Genomic DNA, 23,991 nt, shown 5'->3' with positions numbered 1-23,991 from the left:
TCCCCACTTGTTCTCTCTCTCTCTCACTTCTTCTATCTCTCTCAAATAAATAAATCTTTAAAAAATAAAACTAAATCCTCCTAATAAGAATCCTCCTTACTTTTTTCTGGCCTCTAAATTTTTTAACTTAAATAACATTATAACAATTTGTGGAGTATGAATTTTACCCATACTTGCAGCATCTTATAAAAGAAAAGGGATGTGCTTTTTTGTTTTGTTTTTTAAGATTTTATTTATTTGTTTGAGAAAGAGAGAGCATGAGCAGGGGAGGGGCAGAGGGAAAAGCAGACTTCCTGCTGAGCAAGGAGCCAGATGTGGGACTTGATCCTGGGACTCTGAGATCATGACCTGAACTGAAGGCAGATGCTTAACCAACTGACCCACCCAAGCGCCAAAAAGAAAAGTTTTATTTCTCTTAGTTTTCTTCCAGTTCTGGTTCCCATTTACATACTTCATTTTTTAAAATATTTTATTTATTTATTCATGAGAGACACAGAGAGAGAGTCAGAGACATAAGCTGGCTCCTCACAAGGAGCCGGATGTGGGACTCCGTCCCCAGTCTCCAGGATCACACCCTGGGCTGAAGGTGGCGCTAAACCGCTGAGCCACCCAGGCTGCCCTTACATACCTCATTTGTGGATAGTTCTAATCATATGCTAGATAAGATTTTGTTCCTCTAATTCTCTTCCATTTAATCATCTGAAGTTCTTAATCATTTGCTAGAGTCCTCAAAATAATGTATAATCAATTTTTAATACATTAATTTGAGAATTTACCTAAACCATTCCCCTACTGTTGGACTGTTATTTTCCAGTGGCTTTATTTCCATTCCCCTAACCTCTTTCCTGATTCTTAAATATCAAGATTCTGCCTCATGTTTGGTGTGGCTCATGAAATCTCTAAAGAGAGTACATGATCCTTACACTCAGTCTAAAGGGAGAGTCTGAAAGAACTGCTATGTAGCTAAAAGAATCCTCAAATCTTTCCTAAAAGAAAGAGAATGATGTAGGATATATTTCTGTCTCTTCTTCTTAGAACCTAAAGTCTCTTATTGCCTTTCGATGAATTGGGCTTATGGATAAACCTTCCTACTTTTCACAGCTCCTCAGATATGAGTGTCACATGGACAGGGATATGCGTCATCCCTCTGTGTATTGTGCCTCCACGGCCAGTGTTTATTGGAGTCTTCTTTTTTAGATGTCAAGGCTGTATCCCCTAATCTCATATTTTGTGATTTGGTGAAGAAATTTGCATATTGGTTTTACAGATGTAGTCAAAGCCCTTTTTCACCTCTTCTCCCCTTCTGTAACAGCAGGCTGCCTCTGTGCCCTCAACCTCCTAAGTCCTCCTAACATTTTTCTTGCCATCCTGGGCTTTTCAAGCCTGACCCAGTGCAGTGCTCAGTCACAGACCTGGTTACTCCATACACCATTGTCCTGCCAAGCAGATATGATTTTGGATGCCTGTTGACCATTTGTTTTGTGCTCCTGGCAAAGTGCAGCTTTGTAACGCTGGTCCCCTCACATGTGTCTACGGGAACTGAAATGCCATCACCCAAAGACAAGTAATTGTGTCCACTCCCACCCCACCCTAAAGCTTCCTTCCAGGGTCCTCCGCTCCAAGGGAGAAACCAAGCTAATACTAGCATCAAATTTCTGTCTTCAGGGATGCCTGGGTGGTTCAGTGGTTAAGTGTCTGTTTTCAGCTCAGGGTGTGATCCTGGAGTCCCAGGATCAAGTCCTGCATTGGGCTCCTTGTATGGAGCCTGCTTCTCCCTCTGCCTGTGTTTCTGCCTCTCTCTCTGTCTCTCTCTCTCTCTGTCTCTGTGTGTGTGTGTGTGTGTGTCTCTCTCTCATGAGTGAATAAATAAAATCTTGAAAAAAAAATCCTGTCTTCAGATTTCAAAGCAGTCTTTAATAAAAAAAAAAGAAAGAAAGAAAGAAAGAAAGAAAGAAAGAAAGAAAGAAAGAAAGAAAGAAAGAAACTAGCTAAAGATAACACTAAGAGGGGCACCTGGCTGGCTCCATCGGTAGAGCACGTGACTCTTGATCTCAGGGTTGTGGGTTGAAGCCCCAGACTGAGTGTAGAGGTCACTTAAATAAGTAAGTAAACTTAAAAAAAAAGAGAGAGAGAGAGAGAAAACACTGAGAGATCAAAACAAAGTGGAGCTCTTTGCCCATCTGGTTTTCCCATTTGTCACCAATCAGCTACCTTTTCAAAGAGGTCTAAGCTTCTTGTCTGGAAGCCATGGCTACTCTTACAGGAAGCCTCCTCAAGTGTCACATGCTTCTGCATGGTCCTGGACCTGCAAGACTGGCTCGCTGAGCCAGGCTGGGTTTGCACCTGACCCACTGAAGGTCTGTCGTATAGTCCTTGCTCCCTCGTTCATTCTGCATTCTTTTGTGTTCCCATTTCCAGAGGGTTTTCAGGCGGATTTCTGTTGTTCCTTCAAACTTGACAAAGCTGCTCATGAGACGCAGTTCGGCCGGAGTGACCAGCATGGCAGTAAAACAACCAGCTCTCTGCAGCTGACGGCCAAGGCCCAGAGCCGAGACCGAGCCAAAGCAGGCAAGACAGAACCGGCGAATCATGACCAGTTTCATCTAGTGCCTAATCACATCGTGGTCTCCGCAGAAGGAAACATTTCTAAAAAAACCGAATGCCTCGGCAGAGCACTGAAATTTGACAAAGTGGGCTTAGGTCAGTACCGGGGCACATCTGAAGAAAAAAGCAGCCGGAGAGAGTCCGTGAAGGCCAGCTCTCCTGGCCCCGAGGGGCCGCGGAAAGCCTCGTGCAGACCGGATCCCGGTACTGAGAGCAAGCTCTCCAGCATCCTAGTAGATTCTCACTTGGAGATGACGTGTAACAATTCGTTCCAGGACAAAACCCTGAGGAATTCTCCAAAGAATGAAGTTTTACACACAGACATCATGAAAGGGTCAGGCGAGCCCCAGCCCGATCTCCAGCTCACGAAGAGTCTAGAAACAACGTTTAAGAACATCTTGGAACTTAAAAAGGCCGGGCGGCAGCCCCAGAGTGACCCCACGGTTAGCGGCTCTGTTGAGTTAGATTTCCCCAACTTTTCTCCAATGGCTTCGCAGGAAAACTGCCTGGAAAAGTTCATCCCGGACCACAGTGAAGGCATTGTAGAAACTGACTCCATTTTAGAAGCAGCTGTAAATAGTATCCTAGAGTGTTAATAGCGCAGCCCTGCCCCGCCCACCCGAGACCCGCCCCGGACAAGTTACATTCTTTCCTGGCAAAAGCAAATGGAAGTGGTCTCCTGTCTCCAGCCTGCTTGATCTTTCATCACAGGTTGTTCTTTCTGATCTCGATCCCATTCTTTGTTTCAGAGCAATACTCGTCGTGGTTACAGGGAGATCCTTTTCGCGAAATGAATCCTTGTTAGAAAGCAGTCTGATAGGCCTGACACATTTCAAGTGTTATGAAAGTGCTTAGAGTCATCTCTGTGTTTGTTTACTTGTTTTAAGTTAAAAACAAAACAAAACAAAACACCACTATAACTCACTGAGATCACAGTACACTTGGCCCTGGGTAAAATTCTGACAATCATAAGTCATTTGAAAAGAACAGACTTATTAAAGAAAATCAAACAGGACCGGATAGAAGCTACTTTTTAAAGAATATCCCACTGCATCTCCACATTTTGCTTTTCGGGGTTGTTGTCACTGTCGCCGGAGGGCAGGCCACCTGGGTTTGCCCCCTCAGCCATCTCTGAGCCGTGAGCTGCCCACTGCTTTCCGGGGCCCCCAGCCCCGCGAGGCAGCCAGTAGCACACAAGCAAGCAGGGCACTTGCAGGGCTTCCTTGTTCATCGTTCAAGTGCTTTTCTGATGCTCCTGGAGCAAAACCTCATGCTTTTCAGCCTATGCGTGTTGAGTTTCATCTAGGGAATGCTCTGTTCTTAGTTGCAACGGCATGACTTGAGATCATTTCACCAGGCTAAATAAGGAAAATGGAAACCAGTTAAGTGGCACAGTGTACAGGGGAGGCCGGGATAGAGCCTTGAGGAATATAATATGTATATATGTAAAAGCATATATATGTTAACTATTGAGAAAAAAAAACAACCAAGCGTTTTGCATTTTCTAATTGGATAGAGTCAACATGTGCTGTATGTTTTTGTTTGTTGCTGGGTTTCCTTTCATTTATCCTCTCCGCACCCTCTCCCACAAATAGCCAAGCGTCCAAAGCACTTTTGTTTGAAAGCTGTGTTGTCATTTTTCAGTTTAAACTTTAAGGGGACTTTGGCCTTGTTTATGCTTCTTGTCTGAGAACAGTAGTCACCACCCCCCCACCCCCGGCAGCAATCATTACCAAAACACAGACAAACCAAAGTTACCAGTCCCCCTACCCCCCACCCCAACTGAAAGAAAAGATCTGAGACACGGGATTCCCACTTGAGAGCCAAAGGACATGCCTTGTCATGGTCTGTGTGTGGCCCGTGTTCATATTAGTAGACATGACTTATTGCTTTATTTATTTATATTTCTTTTCAGGGAGCTTTCCCCCATTGTCCTTCCTTGTGTTCCTGCTGAGGTCATCCCGTCTCTGCTGTCCCCTTCATTCTCAGTGTCATTGTAACCAGCCCATCTCTCCCATCATCGGGAAAGCAACGTGACGGTATTTCATACGCGCCCTCCCCCACGTGTGTGTGTGCGTCTCCCTGAGCTGTTCAGATCCAGACGTCATTCTGGTGACAGTGTGGACACACTCACTCTTCCTCCCATGTGTGTACACTCTCTCATTCGTTCTGTTGATCTCTCTGGCTTTAGAGGTGCACCTGCTGGTCTCTATTCTGACACGTTGCCAGCATCTGTTTCTGGCTGTTGCCAGAACGGAGATGACCCTCATTGTCATCATGTTGGGCGCTTCTTTTCCAGATTGGTCTGCGATGGAAAGGAAGGCTTCTGATTATTGGAAAACACGGCAGCAGAAGACCCAGTCTCCCTGTCCCTCTCTGCCCCCACACTGCCCTCAAAGAAGCCCCTCAGTCTTCATAAAAGCAAAGTAACTTCTCCCCACCCCCACCCCCGCCCCGGCCAATAGAACTTGGAAAATCTGGGTCATTTTAAGGTTCCCATTTTTTCCTCATTTGTGCCAATGTCCAAGTTACAGATTTCCCCTTTTTCCTGTATTGTAACATATTAGAAAGATAAGTTGGTATTGCCAGTTGGAACTTTCTGTTTGGGCAGCCCTGGGGTAATACCCTACCCTGAACCCCATGATTTCATAGGCTCTTCTTCTCTTAGGACTCATGTTCCCTTCATTCCTAGCAAGACTTAAAGATGGTCCCTCCTAATCAAATTCTTCTCGTTGTGGAACTCTTACCTGGAAGCCCTCATGTAGGCTACTCGTGGGTTACATTAATTACTGCCAATCAGTGGAATTCTTAAGAGAAAAGATAAACTTCATGTACATTTGTCACCTCCCTTTCTTCCCCTATCCTGCCCTGCTAGCCCAACCGCCGCCTTTCTATATACCATCTCAAAGGGTCTCTTAAGCCCTAACGCTTGTCTAACAGAGAGCCTAATTTACCAAAATGATACTTGTAAATTTTTGTGTCCTTGTATGTAAGTCTACTTTCTATGGAGGAAAGATTCTAGATAATGACAAATGAAGATTACGAAATGTATTTTACTCCTGTGATTAGGTTATGCACACATGGGTCATAACTCGCATGTCGAGCCCCCTCTGGCGAAGGGTCAGAGAGCTCCGCCTCGGACGGCCAACTTTCAGTTGTTCAGGTTCATTAGTCAAGGTTAAGTTGTAGAACTACTTGTACTCAGTAACAAAAATCATTTTCTTTTCTTTTCTTTTCTTTTTTTTTTTTTTTTCTGTTGTTGTTGTGGAAAAAGTGTGCATTTGTTATTAAGCATTTGATTTTCTGTGTCCTTAAGTACTGCCTAAAGATAAAGCAAATTTTAAACTGGCAATTACGAAAAAGAACTATTTTAGCTCTGAAGAATTTAGTAGATTTTGTTAGATTAGGGAGGCCTTACAGACTGACTTGTCTTATAGAGGACGCGTCACTCACTGTCAGTGTGGTGTGGGCTTTATTTGCTTAAATACCTTCATTTGTATAGTATGTCTCACTTGAAATTGCTTTGTATACATTTTGTAAAAATATTTATAAAATGTTTTGTAAAAAAAAGTATAACAAATTGCAGTTTATTTTGTTATGTTGGATAAATACTGTTAAAAGAAACCAGTCAGTAACTATATTGTTAATCCATGGTTAGGAAATGTTTAGTTGGAGATTACAAAATGAAACAACCATTGCAATACAGCCAAAGATTTGGGAAAATGTGCAAATGTGATTGTCTTGATTTTGCAAACAGGAGTGGCTCTTTTCCCAGAAGAAAGGGGTAAGTAAATGTTCAGTTCTATTGAAATAGATTTACCATTCCCAGACAGGAGCCCAGCCAGTGAGGGGCTAGGATTGTAAGGGATCAGCCTTTCCAAAAGGTTTCAAATTCATCAGGGTTGGTTGGTGAGAAAGTTTAGTCATGTCCATCTCTGGCCTCCATCCATACTCTTGTCACATGGGTCCTTACCTAAGGAAGGAAAAATGGGGTCATTTGAGAAGTTCCATAAATGAGCCTCAATCTACAGGAGGTTTTCTTCAATTACTATATTTATTTTGTTTCGGTTAAGGGCAAGAAGGCCGAGGGATAAGTACAGAAAACTATTTTACTCAAGACTTATCCCAGGGTTAACATGTTTCTCTTTGTATTCACACATTTGATCCATTAAGAAATACCTCTGTAACCGTATCTGTAAAATCAACCCTCTGAGGCCCTTCTGAGTTCTTGCTGTCACAAATGGGAGGGACTCTGCCCAAATTGTTAGGAGAACTACCACAGGGTGAAATGTATTTCTGGGGGGACGGAGTATGAGGCTCCTTAAATTTTTCTTTGGGGCTTAGGATTTACACTTATATTCCTTATGGTTTACCTGTGCCCCTCCCCATACACACACACTCCCTTAAAGCAGGAGCAGTTAGGAAATCAAGGTTCCATAGTAATCAATATGTAAATAGGAAGTTGTTCTTCCAGAACTAACAGCAATTACTGCTAGAATAATTACATCAGTCGATGGATCCCTTAATGTCTTTTGCAGTGTTGCCCTGATGTCAAGATTCTCTTGCTAAGGACAAGTGTGTGCCCAACGTGACATTCCCTAACCTCTTCAGGCCATTTGCAATGGGAGTGGCAAATGAATGAAGAAGGAAGGAGAGCTGACTGCTTGATTAGGATCAGTCTCTGTTCCCCTGGGGCATGCCCAGAGGAAAGACCAGGCATCTTCTCTAAGGATGATTAAAGCCCTCAGTCGTGGGGGTTGTGGGCAGTATTCCAGAAAAGGGGTCAGGGGATCACTAGGGACAAAGAGAAGAGAAAGGAAAGAAACCACAGTCTGGGTGGTTGTTTCAGCACACTGAAACAGCATCACTCAGGCAGAGCTCTGGCTGTGCTGTCCTCCAGGGGCTAGGCCCCAGTTTCAGGCTCTGACTCGGCTTCAGCCCTTGTGTCTGTTCTCTGAGAGTGAGGGCTCCTGGACAGCCACTGGACATTTATTGAGCAATTTATGGACACTACGCTAGGATCCATGGATAATTCAGGTATGACTTCTACTCAAGGAGCTCAGAGTCCAGAGAGGAAACCAGCACATAAATAATTGCATTACATTTGGGAATTGCCGGGAGCTCAGGAGAGAAGAAACCAGGGCTAAAATTCGTCCCGCCCTGCCACTTCAGTAGAGTTGCAATCTATATTCCAGTGCCCAGCTTCTCGGTCCACCCTGAGTTACATTTGAGAAAAAGGTATCATACTTAGTGCAGGAATAAAGGTAAAGGCGTTTTGTAATTATGGTGTTAAATACATGGAAAATCTGGTTCACACAAATGGTAGGAACACTTCTGTAGTATAAAGCAAATTCTGTAATATGGATGGCCTATGTCTGTGGTGCTGCCCATAAAAGCCCTAATCTACATTTCTTGTGGGCATGTGCTGGAGTCTGGCCTTTGAAAACACTTACACAGACAAGAAGATCCTCGGGGGGGGGGGGGGGGGATCACTTCTGTGAAGGCCCAGGGGAGTAGTGCAATAGGGCGGCAGGATAATACCTACTCTAACACATAATTAGATACCTTAGTATAAATTGCTCTCAGCCTCACCTTCCTCGCCTATAAACTAAAGATTTGTCCCGGCCCTCCACTCCTTCAAGTGTAAAAAGGGATGTTACTAAAGAAGTCTGGAAGGCAGAAGAAGCTAAGTGTCGTTACCCCTGAAATAATTCAGGGGAGGCTTGAGTTTTTCTGTTTTGCTTATGGTCACACCTGCTGCACACTGTCTGCTTCCTACTCTAGCTCTCCTGTGCCTAGCCCGGCCCCGCCAAAGGCCGCGCCCTTCATAGGCTCTTTCTTTTCTCCTTTACCCTTTTGCTCCCTTCTGCTTGGCTTTCATCGGGATCAAAAGCTGTGGGCCACGTTGTCTTCCCCAACTCTCTGCTCATCTGGCTGCTCTCACCCTAATCTCTTTCCCACCTGCTTCCTGGGAGCCCCCTGTCACTCCCTGAGGAAGCAACAAGGAAAACTTGAAACAAAATGAAGTCAGGGCAGCCTGGGTGGCTCAGCAGTTTAGCACCGCATTCAGCCAGGGTGTGATCCTGGAGACCCAGGATCGAGTCCCACATCAAGCTCCCTGCGTGGAGCCTGCTTCTCCCTCTGCCTGTGTCTCTGCCTCTCTCTCTCTCTCTCTCTCTCTCTCTCTCTCTCTCTGTGTGTGTCTCTCATGAATAAATAAATAAAATCTTAAAAAAAACAAACAAAAAAAGCGAAGTCAACTTCAAGAAGGCTCATTAGCCAAGAAAGAGCTTTGGGGCCAATGTGAAATTGCAGATGGAGCCCCCCCTTTGGGGTGTGTTGGGTGTGGTGATTTGGCCTCACTGAGAAGACACTGCTCAATTGTCTCTTAAATGATTCCAAATAATCCCAAAGTGCAGACAATACAGAAGTAACCAGTAGAATATGCTAGAAAAGGAACCCTGGAGTCAAGCCAGAAGCCACAAAATGTTCTGAAAGGACTCTTAAAAAAAAGTCAAGTGGGGCAGCCCAGGTGGCTCAGCGGTTTAGCGCCGCCTTCAGCCCAGGGTGTGATCCTGGAGACTGGGGATTGAGTCCCACGTCAGGCTCCCTGCAGGGAGCCTGCTTCTCCCTCTGCCTGTGTCTCTGCCTCTCTATCTCTGTGTCTCTCATGAATAAATAAATTAAATCTTTAAAAAAAAAAAGTCAAGTGGTTTCTAAAATAGGCAAGTCAAAATAATAACTATAAGAACCTAATCACCTAATTACACATGTGATAAGTGAAAGATATACCATAAAATGTAAGTCTGCCTTCCTATTTCAGGCCCCACTCCCATTTCCCAAAAATAATCCCTATCAACATTTTCTTGTATATAATCCCCAAATTGTTACATACAAATACATCTATAGCTAAGAAACAAAAACCACAAAACAACCAGGGACCATTCTCTGCTACCCTATTCTGTATCTTGCGTTTTCAAATGTAACCAAATATCTGGGAATACTATAGCCAGGATTCTTCGGTTGCAAGCAACAGAAACTGATCAGCTTGGTTAACCAGCATAATGTAGATTTGTTGTTGTTGTTGTTGTTGTTGTTGTTGTTGTTGTTGTTTTTAAGATTTTTTTTTCCCTGAGAAACACACAGAGGCAGAGATCTAGGCAGAGGGAGAAGCAGGTTCCCTGTGGGCAGCTGGATTTGGGACTCAATCCCAGGACCCTGGGATCATGACCTGAGCCAAAGGCAGACGCTCAACCACTGAGCCACCCAGGTGCCCCCAGCATAATGGAGTTTTATAGAAAGAATAAGAATTGAAGGGAAGATTGAAGAACCACTAGGCTTGAGAAAGACAGGAACAAGGAAACTCCAGATCTTCATAGGTGAAAATTCTTAAAAGTCTTGCCTCAAACCTCCTACATTTCTTCCATCATCACTCTGCTCAAGATTCAAAACCCGGAGGGGAGAATTTTTTTGTTTTTAAAGATTTATTTATTTATTTGAGAGAGATAGAGGGAAGGACAGACCACTCAAGCGGGGGGAGGGGGGAGGGGTCAGCAGAAAAAGAGGGAGAGAATCTCCAGCAGACCCCACTGAGTGTGGAGCCCGAGGTGGGGCTCAGTCTCATGACCCTGAGATCATGACCTAAGCCAAAACCAAGAGTCAAATGTTTAACTCATTGAGCCACCCAGGCTCACCCCCTCCCCCTCAGAGGAGAGAAGTTTAGAATCTCATGCCCCCTCCCACTGGGGAGATGGAAGGAGTTGAAAAGATCTTCCAAAGACCCCTTCAACTTATGTATTGAGAAGACAAAAATTTAGATTTGATACCCTACTTCCCTCTGCAATTCTACACAATGAAGGAGAGAACAGTCCACAAGAGAAATAGGATACTGTCAGGAAATGGAAAAGGAGATCGGCAGGCCAAGAAATGAAAAATATCATTAAGATTTCAGGATGTGAAGACCTACCTCATTGCATATAATTACATAGTGTTCCATAATTTATTTAATCATTCCCTCATGATGGACAACTAAAGTGGTCAAGGAAAAAGAGGCCTATGGCAACAGGCTAAGAAGAATAAGATTCTTGGGGCACCTGGGTGGCACAGTCCATTAAATGCCAAACTCTTGGTTTCAGCTGAGGCCATGATCTCAGGGTAGTGAGATTGAGCCTGTGTGGAGCTCAACACTCAGCGGGGAGTCTGCTCCAGATTCTCTGCCTCTCACTCTGCTCCTCTTCCTGCCCCTCCCCTATTCTCTCTAAAATAAATGAAATCTTAAGAAGGGGGGTGGCAACTGGGTGGCTCAGTCAGTTGAGCATCTGACTCTTGATTTTAGCTCAGGACATGATCACAGGGATGTGGGATGGATCCCCAGGTGGGGCTTCGCACTCAGCACAGAATCTGCTTGTCCCTCTCCGCCTGCTCCTCCCCACCCCCACCCACTTGCATGCACATGTGTGCACACCCATGCGCACACATTCTCTGTCGCTAAAAAAATAAAATCTTAAAGTAAAATTCTTGAGGCTGTAGATGGCCATTTCTCATTCTCACTCACTATCCTCGCTTTGAAATTAAAAGCCTTGTGTCTTGCCTAGTGCTGGAGCATATGGACAATGCCCAGTAAACAACACGTATTCAGTTAGTGAAGAATTTGGGGGTTGAATTTGGGGGTCTTGCTCTTTCCCTCTGTATTTTGTGGAACAATGGCTTAGGCACTGAGAAGAAGTACTCTCTTAGCACCATCTGCTGGCATTGAAAACCTTTCCTGAATCATGGCCTCCAAGTCTTTCAGCCAGTATTGTTAATTGTCCTGATATTCCTCCTCTCCTTAATACTTTTAGCACCGAAGAATTTACCTTTTATCTGTACACAGATGCAGTTACAAAATAGTGACTTATTTTTGTTCCTTATTTACTATCTAATAAATGTTTTACACTTTAGTGATCCTTGTTTTTGCCTTTTTACAAAGTGAGACATGTGAGATGCTGAGTGAGAAGGAGCTTCACACCAGACTTTGACTCCAAAGACTGTGTTGTCCTTTGAAGTTTATTCGTCAGGTAATGAGCTCTGTGAATGGCACTTTCTGGTTGGACTAGTTACATAGCACATAGCAATATGATGCTTTGAGTTTAGTTACAAAACCCCAGCAGGTGGCCACTATTGTGACAGGAGCATTAGAAGACAAAGAAGTAGGAGATAAGTTCCCTGCCTTCACAGCACCCAATCTAATCAAGGAAGCAGTACATCAAATAGTATAGGATAAAGTCTGTGGTGATGCCTGCTAAGTGCCCAGTGCCCAAATAATGACATTGGGATACATATATGTATACTGTGTTACATATTTGGCAATGCCTGGAGACATTGTCACATCTGGGGTGCGGATACTACTGGTATGTAGTTGGTAGAAGCCTGGGGATGCTGCTAAACATCCCACAATGCATGGGACAGCCCCCCATACTAAAGAATTATCTGGCCCAAAAAAGCCAACAGGGCTAAGACTGAGAAACCTATGTTAGACCTTTAGCAACCACCATTAGCAAAGCAGGCATGGTCCCTGCTAGTAGGTGCCCTCCTAGTATCATGAGGAAATGTTTAAAATATAATAATGTGTTAGGGGCACCTGGGTAGCTCAGTGGTAGAGCATCTGCCTTTGGCTGGGGTCTTGGTACCGAGATCCTAGGATCCAGTCCTGCATCAGGCTCCACGCCGGGAGCCTGCTTCTCCCTCTATGTCTCTGTGTCTCTCATGAGTAAATAAAATCTTAAAAACATTATTATATATATAATATAATAATGTATTGAAGGAATTCAGAGAAAGACACTAGAGTCTTGCTAAAGTTCAGCCCATAGACCTGAAGCATGGCATCACCGGGGAGCAGGCTAAAACTGCACAATATCAACCCCCGGCCTCCTACTGAATGAAAATCTGCATTTTAACGGGACCCTCAGGTGACTACAATGCATAAATGCTGGAGACACGCTGCACTGGGGGTTTCCAGAAGACAGAACGTGGGCTTTTTTCCCTTGTTTTATGAAGACCGGGAAAGAAGGAAGCAAATTCCGGGTGTTGAGAGGTATATAAGGAAGATCCCGAAACGGGCAAGGAGGAATTTCTATTCTTCAATCCAACATAGCGTCTGCCTGCTTACCGCCAGACATCGTGCTAAGCTCTTTAAATGGAATATTTCACAGAATCCTCGGAACGCTATTGGGTAGGTCCATCTTATGGGTAAAGCAGACCAAGGTACAGAGGTTAAATAACTTGCTCCGGGACCCACTGACTGGGCCGGGCTGATGGAATAGAAGCAGCACTGTCTACCATGCGGAGTCGTCCACGAACACCTCCACCCACACGGACGAGCCAAAGTCACGGCCCCAGCCCTCCCCACCCAGCAAAAAGCCGATCATGCCAGCCTGTCGTCCGCTCTCTTTTTCTAAGATTTTATTTATCCATGAGAGACACACATAGAGAGACAGGCAGAGACACAGGCCGAGGGAGAAGCAGGCTCCGTGCAGGGAGCCCGACGCTGGACTCGATCCGGGGTCTCCAAGATCACGCCCCGGGCCGAAGGCGGCGCTAAACCGCTGCGCCACCCGGGCCGCCCCAGTCCTCCTCGAACTCGCGCCGCCGACCGGAAGTCGGAGGAGGGGCGCGCCTTCCACACCGGAAGTCGCAGATGCAACTTGGGAAGCGTTTCCTTGTTTATAAGCCTTGCCACCAGTGTTCAACGAATCTAGTAAACGAAGAGAGCGGATTATGAAGACACGGATCCTAAAGTGCTTGGAAGCTCTGTGCAACTTTCGGCCGGAATCTGTGTTAGCGGCAGCTAACGGCGCCAGCTGTCGGGGGCGGTCCTCCGAGGGCTAGAAGACCCATCTCTATGATCAAGCAAACCGAGAGCGGTCCTCTCTTCCCCACGTGGTGGGGCTGCGCATGAGCAGTAGCCGCTGCTCGGGAAACATGGCGGAGCAAGAGTGAGTGTTCGGGCTTTGAATCTCAGTGGGGTCTTGAGCATCTGGTGCCATCCACGGTGTTTATTCCTCCGCGGCGCGAATAGAAGGGTTCTTGTGGACTGAAGGAAGGACAAGAGAAAAGACTCCAGATTTCAAAGGGTGGGATGAGGAGTAAAGCCGTAGGGTTCGGGCTGGGTCAGACGGAGGAAGCCGCCGTCAAGCCCGAGTTACCTGGAGCGGCGGCGGCGGGCTGAAGAGTGCCGGACTTGGGTTCGCTCAGCCTGACGCAAGTACTACCCCTGCAGATGAGTCTACACCCATCCTAACCCCTCGGGGTTTCTCTAGAATCACGTAGCTGCTAGTGTCTTTAAAAGGCTGTCCCTAAAGGCTGTGGCAGTAAAAGCTCCATGGAGGCCTAGTGAGGGCCAGTGGCCCCAGGGTTCGTGACCTTTCACTGCTTTAGGAACGAGGGAATGTTAAGGGGTCCATCTTGAGGACTAAAGTCAGAAACCACAGGTTTCAGGGAAGTCTGGCTTTAGGAATTTGAAGAGAGTAAGGTTTCTCGAAGCCGAAGAGATGATTCAGAATTAAATTTAAGATTTGCTTTTTAGACACTTTAGCTGATTGCGATTTTCTTATCAGGCAAAGAAAAAAGATCCCTTTGGTTCCAGAAAATCTCCTGAAAAAAAGGAAGGCTTATCAGGCCCTTAAAGCCACTCAAGCAAAGCAGGCGCTTTTGAACAAGAAGGAGGTAATGATGGGGAACCAAGAGAGGGGAATTGGAATGTGTGTTTGGTGAGTTCTATGTAGGGTGTGTTAAACTAGATTTGGCGTCGTCGACAGTCCTGTCGCCATGTATTCTAACAGGTGTACGGTTCGTGTCTTCGTTTAACAGGTGTTTATGAAACGCTTTCTGCAGGCAAAATGCAGTAGAGTTTGTTAAGGAAAAAGTGGAGTGGAGATTGTACTATAGGTTCATACCAAGTGATATGAAAGACCACACATGCTTGTGTACCTGGAAGAAAATAATATTATTCTTAAAGGTGCCAAACAGTTTTTTGCTATTTGATAAACGTTTTTGGAAAACAGATATTTTGAAGTCAGGAAAATGAAACAAGCTCATGCTTATTCTGTACCTCATGATGCTTAACCCAGTGTTAGGTTCCATAAATATGTGTTGGTAAACGCTGGCTAACAGCATGTAAATTAACTTGTTTATTTATCAGAGGCTTTTCCTAGGAGTTTCAGAGTTTTCACATTTCCATCTTCACTTGGGTACCTCATTTTTCCTTTAAATAGAATAGAAGGTGTTTGTTTGCTTAGGTTTGCAGGACATAATGGAAAATACATTCAATCGAGAGTGCCTGATGAATTACTATTGTAGAAATAAAAAATAGAGGCACAAAATGGTGATGATGGTCTCCCTTCTCTGCAGCAGAATAAAGGAAAAAAGCTCAAGTTTAAGCGACTGGAGTGGTTCCTACATGATTCCTGGCGGCAGCAGCGTGACAGGGTGCGCCTCAGACGCCTGGAAGTGAAACCTCATGGCTTAGAAGTGCCAGATAAACATTCCTTGGCCTTCATTGTACGCATCCAAAGGTGGGGAACTTGCCACATTCCCAAGGCTGAAGCAAATTGTTGGTTCAGCTTTAGACTCCTTTCTGGGGGAAGTGAGTTATAATAGGCTTTAAGCCACTATGGCAAGTTGTGCCGGGAATTCAGGGTCAAGCACAACATGGTTTTTGTCTTTAAGGTTTAAGGAGAGTGACCTTAGGCAAACAGACACGAAAATACACCCAGTGCTGTGAAGGTTGACTGTTGTTGGGGCAGTAACTGGTTCAGGACACTAAAACAGGGCCTTGAAGCTGAGACCTGCAAACATGGAAGGAATTCACAAATTTCAAGGAAGGCTTTCCAGGCATAGATGCAGAAAGTCCTGAATTGAGAGAATCAAGGCTTCTTTCTAGGAACTGAACCAAGGTCAAGTAAATGGAACATATTTAGTGCTGGGGAGAGTTCATAAAGCTTTTTTCTCACTTAATTGTACTTTACCCAGTCTACCTGCATGTACAGCTGCCTCCCTCTTTCCAGTACCCAGGCACCCAAACCAGAAAAGTGTGTGCTTTAAATATTTTTGAGTCCTCATTATTAACCTTCCTACCACTTCCCATAATCTCTTTCCTGGACTGTCACATTAGCTTCCTAAGTTTCCCTGCTTCTGATGTCACACTTTCAGATCTGTCCTATATGCTCTCCTCAGTGATCATAAAGAAGAAAGGTGATTGTGTTTCCCTAAAGTCTTTGTGCTGTTACTGCCCAGGGCAGCAAGTCCAGCTTCCTTTGCCTGACGTGCACAGCCCTACACACACACTCACACACCCCCAACACACACCGAATCAGGGCCTCTCTCTGTGTTCTTATAGCACCTCAGGCATTGTTCCACATCATGTGAGAATGATCTGTTTACATAGCTGCCACCTCCTGACCTGTTAGACATAGTCTGTGTCTTGCTCTCTTGATGCCCTGTAGTGGCAAACATTTTATAGTTGCTTGCTGGCCTGACGTAAACTGAATAAAGCCTCTGCTGTTCATTTCAGGATTAATGGGGTGAGTTCACTGGTACAGAGGACCATTGCAAGGCTGCGCCTGAAGAAGATCTTCAGTGGTGTCTTTTTCAGAGTAACCCCCCAGACCATGAAGACACTGCGGATAGTGGAACCTTATGTGACCTGGGGGTGAGAAGATTTTTTGGGTGTGTGGATTCATATTAGATTGTATTTGAGCGTGATGAGAACACTACGATGCATGGGATACTCTTCTCTGAGGCTTGTGTTGGTGCTTGAAGAAATATTTTGTTGTGGGATCCCTGGGTGGCGCAGCGGTTTAGTTTAGCGCCTGCCTTTGGCCCAGGGCGCGATCCGGGATCGAGTCCCACGTCAGGCTCCCAGTGCATGGAGCCTGCTTCTCCCTCTGCCTGTGTCTCTGCCTCTCTCTCTCTCTCTCTCTGTGTGTGACTATCATAAATAAATTTAAAAAAAAAATTTAAAAAAAGAACTATTCTGTTGTGACCACAGTCACCAGAAATCAGCTGAAGGATCCTTCAGTAGCATTGTAAGAAGATCCCTAAGGATCCCCTTAGGGATCCATGCACCATGAACCTTGGAACGTGGGACAGGTAGAACAGGAGGTAGCAGAGCTGCTGATAATGTGCCATGAGCAGTACCGTGGCAGGGCTTGTTCACTTGTAGGCTGAGGCTGAGTAAGAGGGGTAGAAAGAAATTAATTTGGGGGGGTCTTCAAACAGCTTGGGGCAGTGTTTATGTAAGAGTAGTGTTCCTTCAAATATTAAAACCTAGCAAAGGCCTGGATTTCTTTTTTTTTTAAGATTTTATTTATTTATTCATGAGAGAGAGAGAGAGGCAGAGACACAGGCAGAGGGAGAAGCAGACTCCATGCAGGGAGCCTAATGTGGGACTTGATCCCAGGATTCCAGGATTACGCCCTGGGTCGAAGGTGGCACTAAACCGCTGAACCACCCAGGGATCACCATAGCCTGGATTTAATTTCAAATTCTGGCACCATCTTGAGTAAGGGTTATATAAGGTGAGAGTCATGAACTGTAAGCCAGCGCTTATTTTATTTTTGCCTGGGAAAGTAAATTTTTTTTTTCGTGGTGAATGTTTATATCCATAAATTTTAATTTCTAATTACCTAGTCAAGGCCACTCTGGTTTTTGACCACCTTCTTCACTTGTGTAATTCCAAGCGTCCCAGCTGTAGTGTGATAACAGATTTCTTGGTGGGAAGAAGGGGGGTGTGGACAAATCTCTCCTTGGCCAGGCTGCAGGACTGAGACAGGCCAGTGTCAGTTAGAGTGCCAGGGGCTGATAAGGCTGTACTTCATTCTGCCTCACATAGATTTCCAAATCTGAAGTCTGTCCGGGAACTCATCTTGAAACGTGGACAAGCCAAGGTCAAGAATAAAACCATCCCTTTGACGGACAACACAGTGATTGAGGAGCATCTGGGTGAGTGTTCCACTTTACACGTCAGTTGGGGTACAAAGCAAGGATCTCTGGTCTTCTTGGTGTGGAATTTAGGTCATATTCTTCTTGGGGTCCCAAGAACCTATCAGAGTGCCCAGCTTTGGCACGTAAGAGCCTCATAGTATATACTGGAGAAGTGTTGAATAAAGGAATCTGTACCTTTTGTTTCTTAGGGAAGTATGGTGTTATTTGCTTGGAAGACCTCATTCATGAAATTGCCTTTCCGGGGAAGAATTTCCAGGCCATCTCTGCGTTCTTACGTCCTTTCCACCTCTCAATGGCCCGACATGCTACCAAGAACAGAGTGGGCTTCCTCAAGGAGGTGGGCTTACCTGGCTATCGAGGTGAAAGCATCAATCAGCTCATTCGGCAGCTGAATTAAACCCAGGTGAGGCAGGGCTGGAAACTGCCCTTTGGCTGGCTTTGATGGGCCATGTCTGTCCAGTTAAAAAAAATTGTTTTTGCATTTACCAGTATCTAAAAAGTAACTCTAGCAATGGGGGGAGAGAGAAGACTGGTAGCTACCAGTCTAACATGGAAATGTGCTTAGAACAGTGACTGCCTGGTCAGGACATGACACTATGTGTATCCAACAATTAAAGGCTAGAAAATGTCGAGTAGCAAAAAAAAATCTGTATCGCTGTGGTCATTTACCTGGAAATGGGGAGAGAATATTAAAAACCAGTTTCAAAAAGGACATGAAGATTTAAACCATCTATTTTGTTGAAAGTATCTTAACTTTTTGAAATTGCTTATTGTGATTAATCTGAGTTGCTTTTATTAAACTTATGTTAATGAAGTTGTGTTTTTCTTCCTCAGAATATCTGGAAGCACAGTGCATTGGTGGCATGTGTTTTGTCTTCTGGAATTGTTACCAGTATCTTCAAAGAAGATTATTTTCTGCTATATCTTCAGAAACTAGAGGGAGGGTCAAGGAAAAGATGATGATGCTCCTGGCAGGCACTTCTGTCTGACCACAGCAGTTTCAAGGAAAAATTCCAGTGTATTTTCCACATTGCCTGCCACTGCCACCTCTCAAATCAGCAGAGGACTCATGCCATAGAAGGAGTCCTGCTGCGTCACATCTTCTGAGGTTTAATGGTGAACGAATACCCAAACGTTAATGGAAGACGGCAGTGGACCAAGCTCAGGGACATACTTGAACCTGCGGGTTCTGGGGCCTTGTTTTGGACAGACCTTGAAATAGTTACAAAGAAGAGCACAAAAACAGTGCTCAGCTGTCTCTGCTGTGAGTCCGTGTTCTAAATTTTTGGTGACAGCTTTGCGAGTTCTCACACTTGGCTGGCCTCTGAAGTGTATTTGGTGGCATCCTTCACCTAGCCTGCCATTGGCTTGGTCCATTGCTTTAGCTCAGGATCTTAACCTGTTCTTAGGTCTATGAGAAGGGAATAGCACTTTTCCCAGAAAACCTATACACTCAGATTTTTGCTTGGAAGTTTTGTATGTTCATAGACTCTTAGGGATCCATGCACCTATGTAAGGAAGTCCTGCAATACCTGTATTGGTCACCTGGGCCCTGACATTGTTAGTCTTTGGTCTCATGGCCTGTGAAAGACCAAAGCTTACCAAGATAGCTTTTCCCCTTGAATCCAATTGGGTGTTTCCTAGGAACACAGTGGTAGGGCAACCCGGGTGGCTCAGTGGTTTAGCACCGCCTTCAGCCCAGGGCATGATCCTGGAGACCCAGGATCAAGTCCTACATTGGGCTCCCTGCAGGGAGCCTGCTTCTCCCTCTGCCTGTGTCTCTGCCTCTCTCTCTCATGAATAAATAAAATCTTTTTTTTTTTTTTTTAAAGATTTTTTATTTATTCATAGAGATGCAGAGAGAGAGAGAGAGAGGCAGAGACACAGGCAGAGGGAGAAGCAGGCTCCAGGCAGAGAGCCTGACGTGGGACTCGATCCAGGGTCTCCAGGATCACTCCCTGGGCTGCAGGCAGCGCTAAACCGCTGCGCCACCGGGGCTGCCCTAAATAAAATCTTTAAAAAAAAAAAAAAAGTGGTAGGGATGCCTGGATGGCTCAGCAATTGAGCTCTGCTTTCAGCTCTGGGTGTAATCCTGGAGTTTGGGGATCAAGTCTCACATCAGGCTGAGGGGAGCCTGCTTCTTCCTCTACCTGTGTCTCTGCCTCTCTCTGTCTCTCATGAATTAAAAAAAAAAGGAACACTGGTAGATTTCCTGAGCCCCATGTACCATCTACCTCTGAGAAATGCCCACCATTTGTTTCTGCTGGGCTTCAGGATGGAATTTTCTTGGTTTGGCATGGATGAACGTAGTACTGTTAGGTCTTTTAGGCTTTAGGCAGTCTTAATTGGACCCTCTCCTTGCATAGTCTAGACTTCAACAAAAGTATTGCTGTCTACCCTGCTGGTAACAATGTAGCAGACCAACACTAGGGCTCTTGGGGTCATGAGACCTAGAAAACGGGGATCTGATCTTGCTTGTGTTCATCTGTGTCACTTTGTTGCTTCAGTTGCCATCTGAATAGTTGGTGAAGGTGTGCCAGCATAGGTAAAACTTGAAAACACACAACCGTTGTGTCCCCTGGTCCCTTAAAGGATCAGCTTTGCCGTACTTTTGGCTCATTCAGCCCTCAAACATAACCGTGAGGTTGAGTTAGAAATACAACAATGCCTTAAAATGTGCCAGATTGTGAGGTAATTAATTAGGTTGGTTGGCTCAAGAGAACCTGCCAGGAATAGATGTTAGAGCTTACACTTATATTTAAAGCATTGTGAAATCAAATTACTTTTAAATGACGTAAGGAAAAGCTATGGGAAAAGAGCATTTGTGAGTGTTGGAAGCCCAGGGTTTCTATCACAGATCTGTTTTATACTAAATAAAGGAATATTTCCATTCTTACCTGCAAAATGGGGCTAGCTAGTCTAGCATGTGTGCCTCACAGTTGTTCAAAGGACTAAGCAATATAATAGCTTTAAACTTAAAATTCTAAGTTCTAAAAATTAATGTACTTCTGTGTCATGTACTGATATACCATTCCTTGAACAAGTTGTGGAACTGTATTTCTGGGGGAAAAAAGTCTTATTGTATAATCTGTACATAGTATATGCTTATGTGAATGGTTCATGGCCACCAACACCCATTCCTGACACCATAAGCCATATATATATATATGTTCTAGGTGTAGGGAAAACCAACTAATTTCAGGAAGCAAGAGTAGGGGCTGTGAGCCATGTGGGCTGTTTAAAGAGACAAACTTGAGAAAGTGGTTGTAGGAGCTTTTCTTCTGTTCTAAACTTGGAGCCTGACCTTACTAATTCCCTGAACCAAAGAGTCCTAAGACTTGTTGTTGTTGATTGGCTTTTTTAATGCTTTGGGATTTCATTGATTTAATGTATCTTTGAAGTCCTTCTGGGGCCAAGTGTAATCATCAAACCTTTTATTAGCTGCTGATCTAGACAATGGCTATCTAAAATCAACACCGTTTGGATCCCAAATTCGTTTCCATTACCACCAGAATAAGCTGAATCTGAAGATAAACACTGAGGTCCTCTTCCATTACTAATAAAATTCTGTGTGCGTCTTCAGTAGCATTGTAAGAAGGAAAACACATAGGGACGCCTGGGTGGCTCAGGGCTTGAGCTTCTCCTCTTGGCTCAGGGCGTGATCCGGGGATCCAGGATAGAGTCCCCCCATTGAGCTTCCCGAGGGGAGCTTGCTTCTCCCTCTGCCTATGTCTCTACCTCTCTCACAAAACGAAAGAAGGAAAAAAAAAAGGTTCCTGAAAGGCTGTTAAGTATCTGACCTCTGCCGAGGTCGTGATCTCAGGTCCTGGGATAGAGCCTCCCCCCACCCCCCACCCCCCGGCTCCCTGCCCATGGAGGAGTCTGCTGCTTCCTCTCCCCCTGCCCCTCCCCTGCTCGTGCTAATAAATAAAATCATTTTTTTAAAATGAAAATATCAAAAAAAAAAAATAAAATGAAAATATCTATGCATCGGGGACAGTGAAGTATGAGGTTTGTCGATTATAAGGGCTGAAACTGGGTATTTTAAGAATTTAATGAGGATCATGCTTCAGAAATACGGATACAGACGACCCCGATTATACTCCCAGGAGGCTTAAGTCCAGCCGAGATGAGTCCGGGCGAATGCACAAAAGATGAAAAACCGTGGCCAGTATCCGGGGTCCGAGGTGACGCAGGCCACAGCCCCGCCTTCCGGGTCCAAGAGGTAAAGGACATGGAGCCTCAGAAACCCACTGCGGGCCATCGAGAAGGCGCAATCCCGCCTCCGTCGAGCAGGACCCGTCCACGCGGCTCGTCTCCCGGGACCCGGGACCCGTGGTCTAGGGCGGCGATGCGGCGGCCTCGGCCGACCCCGCGGCCGACCCCGCGGCCGACCCCGCGGCCTCCCAGGGCTTGGGCCTCCGCGGGAGCTGCGACGCCGTGGGCTCGCCGTGGGTCGCCGCGATGTGGCGCCTCTCCAGGCCAGGGAGCTCCCGGCCCTGCTGGACCAGCTGCACGAGCTGCGCCAGGCTCACTGATGCCGAGGCCGACTCCGCGGGCGCGGGGCCGCAGCCCAGGCCGCTCCGACCACCGGACGGCTCCATGCGCCGCTGCTCCGCCTCACCCGCAGCAGCGCGAAACGCTTCCGGGGCGGTGGGTGCAACCATCGGAGGCAATGGAGGGGGTTCGTGGAGCGTACCAAGCCGGCCCAGAAAGGGGGGGCACTTGAGAGCCGCGACCAGCTCCACGCACACGGAAAACTAGCCCACACCAGAGCCTGCAACGTGGCAGTGCTTTTTTTTTTTTAAGATTTTTTTTTTTTTAATTCAGAGAGAGTGAGAGGCAGAGACACAAGCAGAGGGAGAAGCAGGCTCCATGCAGGGAGCCCGACGTGGGACTCGATCCAGGGGCTCCAGGATCACACCCTGGGCTGAAGGCGGCGCTAAACCACTGAGCCACACTGCTGCCCCCGTGCAGTGCTTTAGAAGGAACTCCAAGACTTGCACAGAACGGGCCACGCATGATCATGATGCTGGCAAAAAGACCCAATTTGGCACAGGGGCATAGGCTCCTCCTACAAACCTCTTTTCCTTTCTCTTCTTTTTTCTTCTTTCTTTTCTTTTCAGTAATCTCTTAGGGCTCGAATTCAGGCCCCGAGATGGAAAGTCGCGTGCCCCTCAGACTTAGCCAGCCAGGCACCCCAGTCCATACCTATTTTCACACTTGCGCGTAAGTGTGTACCTGCAGGGCACGTGTAGCGACAGACGGCCAGGCCAGGGGATCATCTCCGAGCCTGGCCTGACTCCGCAGCTCCACACAGAAAATAGCTGCGGAGAGACTTCCAGTGGCCTCCGGAGAACTGGGAGTTAAGTGACGGCGGAGCTTCGCCACTCTCCCCTTTTCCTGCCAACAAGACTCTGTGCCTGGTATTTTCAAAGAGGATGAGAAAAGATGAAAGCAGACCAGGTGTTCTACAGTCCCTCTGGCTCTCTGGAAAGTCAGTGCCGATTATTCTCAGGTTTCTAAGTTTATTGAAAGTTGGCCGGATCTGGCAAGCACTGCCTTCATCCTGTAATCAAGGTCTAATTACTTTTTTTCAGTCTAATTACTATTAACAGAACAAACAGATAAAGTAGACATTATCAAAGTAATGTCTCACGGGCACCATGTGTCTCCTGATGTGATGCCTTGAGGACACGATGGACGTGGGAATACTACATCTCTTCTGTGGTACTCCTGCCCAGAAGGTTCACTCTGAATCTCATCTGGAGGAAATGAACAGACCTTAGAGTGAGAGACATTCTACAAATGTCTTTATAAATGTCAATGTCATAAATGTCTTGGGATGCCCACAAAGACGGTTATTAAAATTCTGATCAGATGGTTGACTGTGCTGACTGCCTTCTGTGACTCCCTTCTGTGACCCCACCAGATCCTCTCTCCACCCTTATCCACTGAGTTTCCTGCACACCGATGTCTACAGACATTGCAATAGGCTCCCTTAACCTCTGGCTTTGCTTTTGGCTAGTGAGGGCCCCAGCAGAAGAAAGAAGGAGAAGGAGGTCAGGGTATTTATTCCTCAACTTCCCTCCCTCCAGGATTCCCATGGGCCACAGGGTCCCTCTGCCAGGTCTCCAGCTTTGGGGCCCTGCATTGCTCCTTCCTCTCACCCCTTCAGGCTCATTGCCAGTTCCAGGTACTGCATTATCCCTTGAGATATCCTGTCATACTGCCACACCACTATAAATGGTCCCTTTATTAAATTCTCTTCAAATTACCCAATATATATGCATCGTCTACCTCCTGTCCACACTCACCCAAAATGGAATTGGCTCCAGGAACAGCCTCAGACAGAATACTGAGATTGGGTTGATCATAAATTCAAAGAGGACAGAGGAAGCCTCC

General features: G+C 45.8%; 3 protein-coding genes across 7 annotated transcripts in view; 2 read left to right on the top strand and 1 right to left on the bottom strand.

Moving 5' to 3' along the window:
- Window positions 1-6,329, top strand: part of BICRAL (BRD4 interacting chromatin remodeling complex associated protein like) — a 104,183-nt gene extending 97,854 nt beyond the window's left edge. For all 4 annotated transcript variants that reach the window (XM_041744809.1, XM_041744800.1, XM_041744818.1 and 1 more), the window contains one exon: window positions 2,419-6,329. In XM_041744809.1, the coding sequence (XP_041600743.1) occupies window positions 2,419-3,200 (782 nt within the window). In that variant the 3' untranslated portion in view covers window positions 3,201-6,329. The remainder of the gene's footprint in view (window positions 1-2,418) is intronic.
- Window positions 6,330-13,255: 6,926 nt separating this feature from the next.
- RPL7L1 (ribosomal protein L7 like 1) lies at window positions 13,256-19,364 on the top strand. 2 transcript variants are annotated; one of them, XM_041747506.1, is made up of 7 exons: window positions 13,256-13,577; window positions 14,199-14,307; window positions 14,995-15,155; window positions 16,154-16,291; window positions 17,474-17,583; window positions 17,775-17,989; window positions 18,421-19,364. In XM_041747506.1, exons 1-6 carry the CDS (start codon window positions 13,537-13,539, stop codon window positions 17,981-17,983), a joined length of 768 nt encoding a protein of 255 aa, XP_041603440.1. In that variant the 5' UTR covers window positions 13,256-13,536; the 3' UTR covers window positions 17,984-17,989; window positions 18,421-19,364. The 2 variants fall into 2 exon arrangements, with proteins under 2 accessions (XP_041603440.1, XP_041603365.1); XM_041747431.1 differs by having other exon boundaries at window positions 13,269-13,577; window positions 14,992-15,155.
- Window positions 19,365-21,622: 2,258 nt separating this feature from the next.
- Window positions 21,623-22,268, bottom strand: C1H6orf226 (chromosome 1 C6orf226 homolog). The gene has a single exon (XM_041752556.1). The coding sequence runs from the start codon at window positions 22,251-22,253 to the stop codon at window positions 21,927-21,929; it is 327 nt and encodes a 108-aa protein (XP_041608490.1). The 5' UTR covers window positions 22,254-22,268; the 3' UTR covers window positions 21,623-21,926.
- Window positions 22,269-23,991: the final 1,723 nt, after the last annotated feature.

Source organism: Vulpes lagopus, chromosome 1 (assembly GCF_018345385.1).
Source record: "Vulpes lagopus strain Blue_001 chromosome 1, ASM1834538v1, whole genome shotgun sequence".
Classification (NCBI taxonomy): domain Eukaryota; kingdom Metazoa; phylum Chordata; class Mammalia; order Carnivora; family Canidae; genus Vulpes; species Vulpes lagopus.
Note: the sequence above shows the minus strand (reverse complement) of the source record. Positions and strands in the feature narration are given on the sequence as shown.